Source organism: Castanea sativa, chromosome 11 (genome assembly GCF_040712315.1).
Source record: "Castanea sativa cultivar Marrone di Chiusa Pesio chromosome 11, ASM4071231v1".
NCBI lineage: Eukaryota > Viridiplantae > Streptophyta > Magnoliopsida > Fagales > Fagaceae > Castanea > Castanea sativa.
Window position 1 is genome coordinate 25,376,774 of NC_134023.1, and position 13,408 is coordinate 25,390,181.

Consider the following 13,408-nt stretch of genomic DNA (forward strand, 5'->3'; position numbering starts at 1 on the left):
ATGTATACTTCGCCTACATTGTGCAGAGTATATATATATATATATATGCACTGATAGATTCATTTATTTTAATACATTAATAAGGTTCAAAGATTTGTATACACGCACACATATATGCAAAAATACATTTATACCCAATAAGTTTAGATTTTGTTACTTTAGTGTGTTTAACACCTTAGTAGCCTAAGGTTATACCATGTGACTAAATCTTAGAAAAAAAAAAAACAAAATTCAACAAAATCAAATTAACATATAACCAAAATTATAAAAAAGAATAATCATGTTCTTAAGTTGGAAAAGTAATTAAATATTTTTTGATTTACGGGAATAATCTTACAATAAGTTCATATTATAAATTATATTAATTTATAAATTGACATTTTCTCCTTTCCTAATAACATGTAAATAATTGAAGTTTATTTCTCAAATATTATAAAAATTAATGAGTATTATAAATTGGTCATAAAAATATTTTTTAATAAAATATTTAAAACTCAACTTATAGCATACACACGCATCACGTAGAACATCAACTAGTTAAAAAGATAACAATGGGCGACTGGCTGAAGATGAGGCTACACTATTGTCTGCACCTGACATTGTTGATGTAGAAATGACATCCCATTGCTCATACATTTCACTTCTAACACATTCAACCTCTTCATGGTTTTGTTGAACATTAGAAGCTTTCTGCAACGTTTGAACTGCTTCCAATTGCATTGCAACTTCTTTCATTGTAGGTCTTTTCTTCCCATTCAAGTCTAGGCACATTTTCGCAAGGTTTGCAACTGCAATGATCTCTTCTTTTTTAGAATCCTTCATAACTTGAGCATCGATAATATCAAACAAATTGTTCTCCTCCATTGAGTGAATGAAATATGTGGCTAAACTTTTACTTTCTGGTGTCCTTGTAGAAGAGATCGCTTTTTCTCCGGTTAAAAGCTCAACGAGAACAACACCAAAACTATAAACATCACTCTTTTCTGTGAATTGACTTGACTGGAAATACTCAGGGTCCAAGTATCCAAAAGTGCCTTGTACTACTGTGGTTAAGTGAGTTTGATCAACAGCAATGGATCTTGAAGTCCCAAAGTCTGCTACTTTTGCTTTGTACTTATCATCTAAGAGTATGTTTGTACTCTTAATGTCTCGGTGGTAAATGGGTGAGGACGCTGCTGAGTGTAAGTAGAAAAGAGCTCCTGCGACTTCTGTGGCAATTCGTAAACGCATATCCCATGTTGCCGGAAACTCCTCATTTTGGACATGAAGATAATGAGATAGAGTTCCATTAGGAATGAATTCATAAACTAGCAAAGGAACTTCTGTCTCCAAACAACAACCAAGTAGTTTAACCACATGCCTATGATTAATTTGTGAAAGAATGACAACCTCATTAATGAATTCTTCAAGTTGTTTTTCTTCACCAATTACCTTGGATTTCTTTACTGCAACAATTTTCCCATCTACCAACATTCCTTTGTAAACAGTGCCTTGACCTCCTTGACCAAGTATTCTATTCACATTAAAATGGTCAGTGGCCTTTTCCAAATCCTTTGAATTAAACAATTTGGTTTTCTCAACATTGGCTTCGCTTGAAGATAACTGTTGTTGTAACAATAAGCCACCATTTCGTTTGAAGAACTTCTCCCTACGTTTAATGTTCTGCCTTTTCTTTATTGCTTTGTAGGACCACCATCCACCAATTAGCAAAAATAGTAGCCCAAGGCTTGTGCTAATAGCTGCATAACACAATTAAATGGAAAAGGATTACTCATTGTAGTAAAGGTTATAACAATTTTGTGTAAAGCAGAGACACATCTTTCTCTTAATGCTAAAAAAAACTAGGGAAACTATAGGAGAGAAGGAAACAATAACTCGGGTTGATGAAGGGAAAAGATTATGGGAAATTACACTTTATTTCCTAAATTATATCCCTTTTACACTAATTCAGGTTGATGAAGAGTGTTGAAATCAAAATGCAAGCTCAGAGGTTCAGCTATGGAAGAAAAGAAATAGAGAGAGTGAACATTGTGAGCTTGAGAAAAAAATGATTTCGTGTATATAATAAAATATCTGCTCTGTCCTTATATATTGGAAGCAGAGGAGTGGAAATTACATACCAGAATAACTAACCTACTGTCCAATCTAATCAAGACAAGTGGCACCACAATATAACTAATGAACCTACTGTTATGTACAAACGACATGCCGTTATGTACATCTAAAACTAAAGCACTTATTACACGGTAAGTAGTTTAAGCAGTAAAATAAGAAACAGGACACTTGCATTGGCTTGTCAATCTGTGCTTCAATCTATCTTCAATTTCTAATACTCCCCCTCAAGATGAACCATATATGTTAATTAAGTTCATCTTGGAAAGCAAGTGAGAAAACTGTTTCTGGCCTAAAGCTTTAGTAAAGAAATCTGCAACCTGGTGCCGCGTAGGAACATGAAAAGTTTTAATAACTCCATCTTCAATCTTTTCTCGAATGAAATGACAATCGATCTCAATATGCTTCGTTCGTTCATGATACACAGGATTGGCAGCAATATAAAGGGCTGCTTTACTGTCATAATAAAGAAAGGCAGGTTGAGTGTGATTTAAACCAAATGTTTTGATCAATGCAATGAGCCAAACCACCTTACTAGTAACTGTTGCCATTGACCTATACTCTGATTCAGTAGATGATCTTGACACTACTTGCTGCTTTTTACTATTTCAAGAAATCAGTGAATCTCCTAAAAACACACAAAACCCTGTTATTGACCTTCTGGTGTCAGGGCAGGCTGCCCAGTCAGCATCACAGTAGGACTTCAACTGCAATTCTGATCTTGCAGACAGGAACAGCCCTTAACTTGGTGTTTTCTTCAAATACTTGAGTATTCTGTAAGCTGCTTGAAGATGAGGTACTTTGGGTGAGCTCATAAATTGTCTCAATTTATGGACTGAATAGCAAATGTCAGGTCTAGTTAGTGTCAAATAAAGAAGTCTCCCTATTAGCCTCCTATACAATGAAACATCAGGGACTGCATGACCAGCTGAACTACTGAACTTGGCTGATTGGTCCATAGGAGTGCTTGAAGGCTTACAAGCTAACATACCAGCATTAGACAACAACTCAAGAGTGTATTTTCTCTAACATAAGGAGATTCCATTTGAAGTTCTTGCTACCTCAAGACCTAGGAAATACTTCAAGGTTCCCAAATCTTTGAGCTTGAACTTACTGTCTAAAAATTGCTTAAACACATTCACAGCTTCCACATCATTACTGGCAATAAGAATATCATCAACATAAACAAGTATGATGATCATAGAACCTCCCTTAATCCTGGTAAAGACAGAGTAGTCTGCCTTGGATTGAACAAATCCTTGATCCACAATTGTAGAAGACAACTTTGCAAACCATTGTCTGCTTGCTTGTTTAAGTCCATAAAGAGACTTTGTAAGTCTACAAACCTCCCCCTTGCTACCAAACCCAGGTGGAGGAAGCATGTAAACCTCCTCATGTAAGTCCCCATGTAGGAATGCATTGTTGACATCTAATTGAGTAAGATGCCAACCATGAATAGCAACAAGAGCCAAAAGGGTTCTGACAGTAACAAACTTGACCATAGGAGAAAAGGTCTCATAAAAGTCTATACCCTCAGTTTGTGTAAAACCTTTGGCCACTAATCTGGCCTTATACCTCTCTACAGAACCATCAGCTTTCAACTTGATTTTATAAACCCATTTACATCCAATTGGCACCTTACCAGGAGGAAGCTTGCACATAACCCAAGTATGGTTAGCCTGAAGGGCATCAATCTCAGCTTTCATGGCTTCAAGCCATTTAGGATCAAGCAAAGCTTGAGCATAGTTAGAGCTAGGGCAAAGGGTTTATGAGAAGTAGAAAGTTTGGCATAGGAAAGAGTTGAAGCAAGAGGGTAAAGAATACCTGTATCACCAGAAGCAGTGGAATCATTTGATTGAGGAAGTGAAACTGAGGCAGACACATGTGCAGAAGCCAAGTTGCAATGATAGTCTTGAAGATAACTAGGAGTTTTTCTGATTCTAGTGGACTGCCTAACAGGTTGTTGCCTAACAGGTTGAATAATAGGAGGAACATCACAAGCTGAATTAGAAGAGATAGAAATAGGGTGAACAAGGTTAGGAAACTCATCAGGTGGAACAGCCAGATCTGAAGATAAGGAAGGAGTGAATTCTACAGTAGGAAAAGAGGCACTAGACTCTGGAATAACAGGCTAAGCAGGAAACATGGAATGGCAGGAAGGCCGAGAAGCTGACTTAGGATGTGACAACCAATGTTTAAAAGGAAAAATAGTTTCCTTGAAAACAACATCTCTGGATACAAAACAAGTTTTAATAGCCAAATCATAGACCTTATAACCCTTAGTACCAAAAGGATAACCAAGGAATATACAAGGCTTGGCCCTGGCATCAAACTTTTTTCTATCTCTAGATAAGGAGAATGTCCTAAGAGTTTCTCATAAGGAGTAATATTTTGAAGAAGTGGACTAGGTGTTCTATTGATCAAATAAGTGGCAGTGAGAGCACAATCACCCCAAAACTTGAGAGGTAAGTTGGCTTGAAATCTCAATGCTCTAGCTACAGTGAGGAGATGTTGGTGTTTTCTCTTAACAACTGAATTTTGTTGAGGAGTTTCAACACAAGACAGTTGGTGCATAATCCCTTTAGATGCATAAAAAGAATTTAAAGCAAATTCAGGTCCATTGTCTGATCTAATGACCTTCATAGGAAGTTTAAATTGAGTAAGAATGAGATTATAAAAGGCTTGGATTTGAGAGGAAACCTCAGACTTGTGTTTCATTAGAAAAACCCAAGTGCACCTACTATAGTCATCTACCAAGGTGAGAAAATACCTAGAACCATTAAGTGATGGAGTGGAATAAGGACCCCATTTATCAACATGTATTAAATCAAAACATGCAGATGAACGAGAAACAGAAGTAGGAAAAGGTAATCTCCTTTGCTTAGCTAGTGGACAGATAGAACAATCAAAAGTGTTATTATTGCAAGAAATGATAGTTGGTACAACAGATTGTAACAATTCAAGTCTCTTGGCAGATGGATGACCTAACCTACAATGCCATAGACTAGTTGTATCAACAGAAGACACATTACAAGAATTAAGAGCTGTTACAGTTTGAGAAGAAGATGAAAGTTTGGAAAGAGCAGCTGAAACACATGGTGGCAAACTATCTGGCAAGCTGCTTTGCAATGTGTATAATCCACCTTGATTTCTACCCAACCCAATCATCTTCCAGAGCTATAAGTCCTGAATAAAACAGTATTGTGAAAGGAAAATGCAACAACAAGAAGGATGTTGGGTCAGTTTACTAATGGATATCAGATTAAAGGAGAAGCTAGGTATGCAAAGCACATTGTGAAGAATTAAGGTAGATGATAGTTGCACAGTTCCAATATGTGTGACCTTAGCCATATCACCATTAGGAAGCCTAACAGAAATTTGTACTACAGATGTAATGGAGGTGAAAAAGGCTAAAGAATGTATCCTATGATCAGTGGCTCCACTGTCAAGAATCCAATCAGTGGATTGAATATGAGAAGTATTAATGGATGAAGAGAAAACTGAATAGTCAAGGGAAGGAGTAGACCATAAACTTGATATTTCATGCCCTTGAAGATCAAGTGAAGACTGAGTGATGATGTTTGCAACCTGATGGGTATCTGCAGCTCCCTCAGAAGGTCCTTGAGTACCAAAATGACATTTTGAGTTCAATAAACCAAGTAGCTGTTGATATTCTAATTTAGTGAGGCTAACACCTTCACTTGCATCTTCTTCAGAGGCAATGACATTTTTGGCAAATGGTAAGGCAGAGGAAGGTTGACCTTTAGCAGATTTGAACTTATAACCAGGAGGGTATCCGTGCAACTTGTAGCACTTATCAACCACATGACCCATAGCACCACAGTGAGTGCATTGTGGCCTACCTTTCTTAGCATTCTTAACATTCTTTTCTGCCAAAGCTGAAACTAGAGCAGCTGCAGTGTCAAGCAGCATCTTCTTGGCAGCACCCACCTTCCTTTGCTTCTCATCTTGAAGTATAAGAGAGAAAACCTTGCTCAAAGGAGGCACAGGATCCATAAGAAGAATCTGTCCTCTGACAGCAGCATAAGTTTCATTCAACCCCATCAAAAAAGACATTGTACAATCCTCGATTTGATGACCATAGGTACATGTCCTAAAATTGGTGAATTCATCCCAAAGTCCCTTGAATTTTGTATAATATGCATTGATGGAAAAATTCTCTTGAGTCAAATCACTAATCTCCTTTCTCAGTTCAAAGATCCTAGGCCCATTACCTTGCCCATATTCATACTGCAAATCAATCCATACATCTTTGGCAGTCTTGAAATACACTATACTAGGTTGTAAATCCTTAGAAACATAATTAAACAACCAAGCTAACACAGTGCTGTTACACTTACACCAGGCTGTGTAATAGGGATGATCAACAGATTGAGGTTTAGGGATGGAGCCATCAATAAATCCCAGTTTGGTCTTGGCATCCAAGGAGATTAGAATAGCTCTACTCCAAGTGTTATAATTCTCCTCAATAAGAGGCTGAACCACCAATGAAACATCAGGATTGTCACCACTGGATAGGAAATATGGACAGGAGGAATTTTCCCAAGGCTGGGCAGTACGAGTAGTTGCACTAGATGTACTTTCAGTCATGCTTAGTGCAAAGATGAAGATACAAAGTCCCAAACAAGAATTAACAAAAGGAAAAACCAAAATTGATTTTCCAGAGAATGTTTCAGAGAACAAGCAACGAATGTAGTGATGTGATGTACCACCAAATCAAATCAAGATTCAATTTACAATCTTGATTGAATCACAACAGAGACTTGAAACCCTAAGATTGAAGGAGAACAAATCAAGATTTAATTTACAATCTTGATGAACTCACTGCAAATTGGGAATTGAAAACCCTAAGACTGAAAAAAAAAAATCAATTTCCAATATGAAGAAGAGAATCTAGATTTCAATTTTGCTAAAGAAATCAAAACGTAGAAGATGATGAACTTAGTGCAAGAATCAATCAGAAACATGAAGAAGAAAATTTCTAATTGTTCTGGAAGAAGCACCAAGAAAATGAAAAACGAAATTGAACTAGGAAGATTCAGAGAATACTAGACTTGAATGATTCTCTGAACTAGTTCTGCTCTGATACCATGTTGAAATCAAAATGCAAGCTCAAAGGTTTAGCTATGGAAGAAAAGAAACAGAGAGAGTGAACATTGTGAGCTTGAGAAAAAAAAAGATTTCGTGTATATAATAATATATCTGCTCTGTCCTTATATATTGGAAGCAGAGGAGTGGAAATTACATACCAGAATAACTAACCTACTATCCAATCTAATCAAGACAAGTGGCACCACAATTTAACTAATGAACCTACTGTTATGTACAAACGACATGCCGTTATGTACATCTAAAACTAAAGCACTTATTACACGGTGAGTAGTTTAAGCAGTAAAATAAGAAACAGGACACTTGCATTGGCTTGTCAATCTATGCTTCAATCTATCTTCAATTTCTAATAAAGAGGTGAGTATAAAATGGGGTATAGTTTATAGGGGGAAAGTGTAGCTTTCCCAAATATTTCCTTATTTAAAATGATTATTAGGAAACACTATTCCTCCCAAAATTGTAAATAATACTTATTTTTTTAATGAACTGAGATGAACTACCGATTTTATCCCTAATTAAAAGAAAATGCAAATATATTGTAAACGATATACTAATAAAATTGTACATTTCTTTCTATTTTATTTCTTCTTTTATAAACTCTCAAATACACTAAGAAAAAATACATCATATTCTATTCCATTATGATCTCTCATTCTCTCTATTACTTTTCATTTCATTCTTTCATAATCTCCCAAACGTGGGAATAAATGATAGGATTTAGAGTGGGCATAACGTGACAGTAGTTTTATTCAGTAGTTGTCTCTTTATTATCTGTTTGTAGTTTAATTGAGGACCATCATCGATTCCCATTGTACTGATTGGAACATTTAAACTAGTAATTTTCTCATGATCTTTTTTATTTTTAGACTCGTGTTTATTTGTTTATCAAGTGCAATTTGAAAAAGTTCCCTTAATTCAGACATGAATCCTCTCAAGACAAAAATCCAATAAGAAGCATTCCAGAATAGTAAAAATGAAGCAGTGAGTCACGTTTAAGATATTTTAGAAAGTTTTATTTATATTTATATTTTTTTATATAATAAAAAAGGCAAAAATCTTGTACCAATGCAATAATAATACTTGCGGGCTAACAAAAATCCTTCTTGCAATTATTATTGTAGATCTCTGAGTGTAAAAACTAAAAAGACATACCTATTGTCAACGCATTGATCGAAGCAGTAGGCTTGATGAACGAAGCATCTACACAATAGTGTGACCCATAAGTATTAACGCAGCGGAGGCTCGAATCGTTATACTTATTCCAGTCCCACGAAGAGCTATTCAAGAAATCCAAACACGGTCTGGAATTTTCTTTGCATTCGTCAATATCTGTCATTGTAACGACAAACATGAAACATAGCATTAGAACATTGAGGAACAAAACTCAAAAAGCCACGTTGACATTCATCCAAAAACAACGATTTTCTATGTATTCTAATGGTACTTGTCTTCACACTCCTTCACATCAGGTGTAAAATATGGACATTTGGTATGATAGTCTGGATATTATGTAACCATTAATTTCTAAGAATTTGAAACAAGAATTGGCTAATTATTTATAATGGTAGTCCAGCCCCAAGCTCATGTTAAATTGCGGGGAGATTGATTCATTGTAATGTGACAAACATTACAATTTACAACTATATTACAGTAATATGGATTATATATATCATTGTAACGGATTAATTTATTAGATGACGAAAATCTTATATGTTTTTTACTAATGGAATGACTTAAATAACTAGAAAATGTCTAAAGTAATTAAAATACCATTAAAACTACCAAAATGATCCAATTAAACCCCAAATCTTTAAAATAATTGCAGCAAAGTGTCTAATATAGCCAAAATACCCCTAAAGCACTAGAAGCCTAGAAGGACAAAAAAAAAAAAAAAATCACAAAACATCTAAAATGACCAAACCACCCTTAAAATTTGAAAATTTTCATGAAAATGTTATTAACCAATTATAGGATTTTTTTTTGAGAGAGTTTCAAGCTTATTTATTAAACCCAGTTCAGACATTGACCCGGTCTATGAGTTAGGTCACTGGGTCATTGGTTCAACTAGTGGGTTATCGATTGAATCATAGGGTCAATTAATTTAATATATACATATAAATTTGAGAAATCATAACATAAATATGTAAATTTAAAAAATCAGCATATCCTAAATTAAATTGGCAATTATAATTCAAAATCAAGACAATAATAGAGTAGACTTTTAATAGGGCTTGGACCTGATTGACATTAACCCAAACCTCAAAGTTTGTTATTGAAAATTAACAATTTAATTTTCTTATAGTAGTCAATTGCACCGTTCATAACTCTCACTTAACTCTAACATATACTTCCCTTCACTTAAATTTAAAGAAGTAATTATTGACCGACAGAGTACAATAGAATAGAGAAAGTTTTAGGGAGAATATTAATGAATTTGAAAATTCAAGGTGAAATTTAGGACTCAGAGCACTCATAGCAGTGGTGCTATATAGGTATATTGCTATTTTTTAACTTCTCAAACACAAAAAATGATGCTCCAGCAGTGGAGCTATAGCAAAATTTTTTTTGCTTCCAGCTACAGTGCACATCTAAAGATAGATGTGCACTATAGCTCAAAGGTAAAAAAAAAAAAAAAAAAAAAAAAATTATTTTATTAAATTTCTCTCTTTCATTTAAAAAATATTTTCTCTTTCTTTCTTTTTCTCACTCTCTCTGGCTTCTCTTCTTTCTTCGTTTTTCCTTTTGTCTCTCTTTTTGTTTTTGTTTTTGTTTTTGTTTTTGTTTTTTGTTTATTTTTCTCATCTACTCTCTGCTTCGCCGGTCTTCACCGACCTGTTCTTCGCCTGTTCTTCGCTGATCTTCGCCGACCAGTCCTCCATTTCACCGCCGATCCTCATCTTTATCGCCCACGTCACCGTCCCATGCCGCCGATCCATCTCGCCCAGTCCTCCATCTCACCGCCGATCCAAGCTCCATTGCCGATCCAAGCTCCATCGGCACCGCCTTCATCGAACTCAAGAACGTCGCGGATTTCGTGGCGTGGCTGTGACTGGATTTCGTGGGTTTCTCTGTGGCTGTGTTGGTGTGGTGGTTTGTGATGGTTTTTCTCTGTGATTTGTGTGGGTTTGTTGGTGTGGGTTTCTCTGTGATTTGTGCGGTGGTTTTTGGCTAATTTGGATTTTTGGCAGTGGTTGTTGGCTTGCTAGTTGTTGTTGGATGGTTGTGGGCGATTGATCTTGGTTGGTTGGTAGTAGCGGTGGATCGGTTTGTGGTGTTTTTGTTTTGTTTTGTGGGGTGTATTATTTTATTGTAATAGAAATATTATTTTATTGTGATGTTTATATTATTTTATTGTGTTGAAAGCTAAAATAGATCCACTCCTGCAACATGTTTTGTAAAGTGTATAGGTAAACTAGATAAAGTAACTTTTTGTAGAATTAAATTGCTAAAATTTTAACTCCACTACTATAAATACTCTCAAAAGGATACTATAAGTGTGAAAGCCAAGAGAATGGATAAAATGAAGAAAAAAAGAAGAAGAAATAAATAGGATAAATTATAGTAAACTACCTTGAGATTTGAGAAAATATCAAATTCATTTATAACTGGTTAAAAATGGTCAATTTTATCCTTTAACACAGACGGTGTTAACATTTGCCGATAATAACAAAGTTTGACTCTCTATCTCTCTCACCTTTTCTTTTTCTTAATCTCACCGTACTCTCTCTCTCGATTTTCGTTCTTTCCAAGTCTGACTCTTTCTATCTCTCTTTTCTTTTTCAGTCTCATCTAACACTCTTTCTTTCTCAATTTTTTTTGCCTTTGGTTGCCTAAATCTTGCCGATGAGGACGATGGATCCTCATTCTCTCTCATCTCTCTATTTTGGTGTGGAGATCTTGCGGTGGTGGGATTGGATTTGGGTTTGGCTGACATGGGTATCAACAGTTTTGATATTTGCTTGGTCGTTGAAGACAATTTTGTGGTAGAGTCAGGACCTTGGCTAGTGTGAATGGGTTTTCCTGGGTTTCTTTGTGGAGGAGAAAAGGGCTTGTTTTTAAGGAGCTTTTTTTTTTTTTGCTTCCAAACACTATATGGAGGAGATGAGTCTTTTTCTAAGGCTTTTCCTTTTGATTTTTTTAGCTTTTCTCTTTGATTTTCTCTGCTACCAAACACAAAGTAGCAAAATAATTACCTTTTTTGTTAATTATTTTTTTGAAGAAAAAAGAACCAAAAAGAAAAAAAAAAGCACTGCTATGTTGTTGATTTTAAGAAGAAAAGGAAGGAAATTTCAGAGAATGAATCTTTGGTCCATAAACGGACTATTCAAAATTTTAAGATTTGGATAAGCAAAGAAAAAGAAAGTTGTGAGTTGTGAGAGAGACAAGAAGATTAGGACATAGAAAAGAAGAGAGAGAGAGAGAGAGAGAGAGAGATATTTGAGTTTTAATTTTTTATTTAGAAAACTTTATTATTAAAGGTAGATATTAATATCGATTGTGTTGAAGGACTAAATTGGCATTTTTAACAAGTAGTAGATGTGTTTGGTATTTCCCCAAAAGGTAGTTTACTGTAATTTATCCAAATAAATATATTCATTCATATAAATGATACACCCAAATGAAAAAATATGTTTTAGCCATCTTATTTTATTTATTTTTTGGATAATTTAATATAGTTAGGAGAAGGAATTTGAATAATAGATGACAACATGAAATGTATTTTTTCTCCTCCACACTGTCTGTTGTTGTGGTCTGATCCAGCTCTATAACTAATTTGGTCAGGACATGAAAGTTATCTAAGAAAACAATAACATGTGATGTGATGAATATTTAATTTACAGGAGTAAAATTAATAGACGGAGGTGAGAAGTAGTTTACCTGTACATCGTTCAGGATGAAGCAGATAGGGATTTCCTTTAAAGCCCGGTTTGCAAGAACATGTAAGAGTTGAAGAACGAGTAGCATTTGAAGAACGATTAGCACAAACATAGGCTGAGGTTTCTTCAGCTGACTGGTTATTTCCAGTTACAAGAGGAAATAATGTTGGATCGATGCCCCATTCCAATACCACAGGAACGTGGGACATATTTCGGACTTCAAACGGGTTTGTTAAATTGGTCTCGAACCACTTCTGTTCTACTATGAATGCATACTTGCAAGATGGGCTAATATTGTAAGTCGCGGTGTCCATTGACTTTAGAGATGCAGAAAAGACGTCGAGAACTGGGATAGCAGTTTGGCAGCAGTTGATGCCATTGCAACTATTGTCGATATTCGTCTCGCTGTTTATGTCATTACAAACGGACGAGCAAGCACAAAGAACAATATTTTCTGCATCATTCAATGAAGCAAAATTGTTGCAACCCATGGCAACGAATTTGTTTCTGGATCGGGAGAAGACAAGACGTCTTGAAGTATAGGAGTCAAAGTGGGTACTTGCAGCATCAGAACAATTCCAAAGGATTGGATAGTTGACGCGAAGTGTGCCGTCTAATGAAATGTCCAGAACCTCATGTTTTATGGACGCCAAGAAAGGCTTGGGAGGACTGAAACTGTGACTGCAATTTATCCAATACAAGTCGGTCATGTTGCAATCAGTATCTATTCCAAAAGGGTATGGAATGGTAACGTTCCCACAGGTTGCTTCACCACATTTTGTACTGTTTACCAAACCCACTGCTTTTACAAATGCATTCATTGACCCCAATAAGACAATTATTTGAAACACCACCATTCTCACTGCCATTTCTGATTTCTCTCACTCTCTTTCACAGACCTCTCTCTGATGAATGTCAGTGTGAAATAGCAAGGCCAAGCCCTCACTTTTATGCTCAGGGACCAAAATATCGAGAGAAGAACAAAGTCAATTTCGATGTCTAGAAAAGTTTAGCTGCTGTTATTGACCTATTAAAATTAGTTGGAAACTTAATTTTGGATGGCCCACAGTTCTCTCCTCTAATCACGGATGGAAATTTGTTTTCAACTCATGTCAAAGGAAAATTATTTAGTATTTCTCTTTCCTTTTTTGCTTAAAGTAAAATTTTATTAAAAACCACAAACAAAAACAAAAATTACAAATGCAGCCTGGGAAGCCTCTGCCAAGATGAGATTTACAAAAATTGGGTGCTAAAACTAGGTTGTCCAATGGGTGAGTGAGTTTGGGCTA

General features: G+C 35.5%; 1 protein-coding gene across 1 annotated transcript; it reads right to left on the bottom strand.

Annotated features, from left to right (window-relative positions):
- Nucleotides 1–392: 392 nt before the first annotated feature.
- LOC142617350 (wall-associated receptor kinase-like 3) lies at nt 393–13,045 on the bottom strand. Its single transcript, XM_075790157.1, has 3 exons — nt 12,121–13,045; nt 8,395–8,571; nt 393–1,739 (listed from the first exon to the last, which is right to left on the bottom strand). Exons 1-3 carry the CDS (start codon nt 12,986–12,988, stop codon nt 538–540), a joined length of 2,247 nt encoding a protein of 748 aa, XP_075646272.1. The 5' UTR covers nt 12,989–13,045; the 3' UTR covers nt 393–537.
- Between the last annotated feature and the right edge of the window lie 363 nt (nt 13,046–13,408).

What these genes read in the sequence shown, in the direction of transcription:
- LOC142617350 (XM_075790157.1), bottom strand. Translation starts at nt 12,988, where the DNA reads ATGGCAGTGAGAATGGTGGTGTTTCAAATAATTGTCTTATTGGGGTCA. An exon ending in TCATCCTGAACGATGTACAG is followed by an intron (nt 8,572 to 12,120) that starts GTAAACTACTTC and finishes TTACAATGACAG; the next exon opens with ATATTGACGAATGCAAAGAA. An exon ending in GATCAATGCGTTGACAATAG is followed by an intron (nt 1,740 to 8,394) that starts GTATGTCTTTTT and finishes TGTGTTATGCAG; the next exon opens with CTATTAGCACAAGCCTTGGG.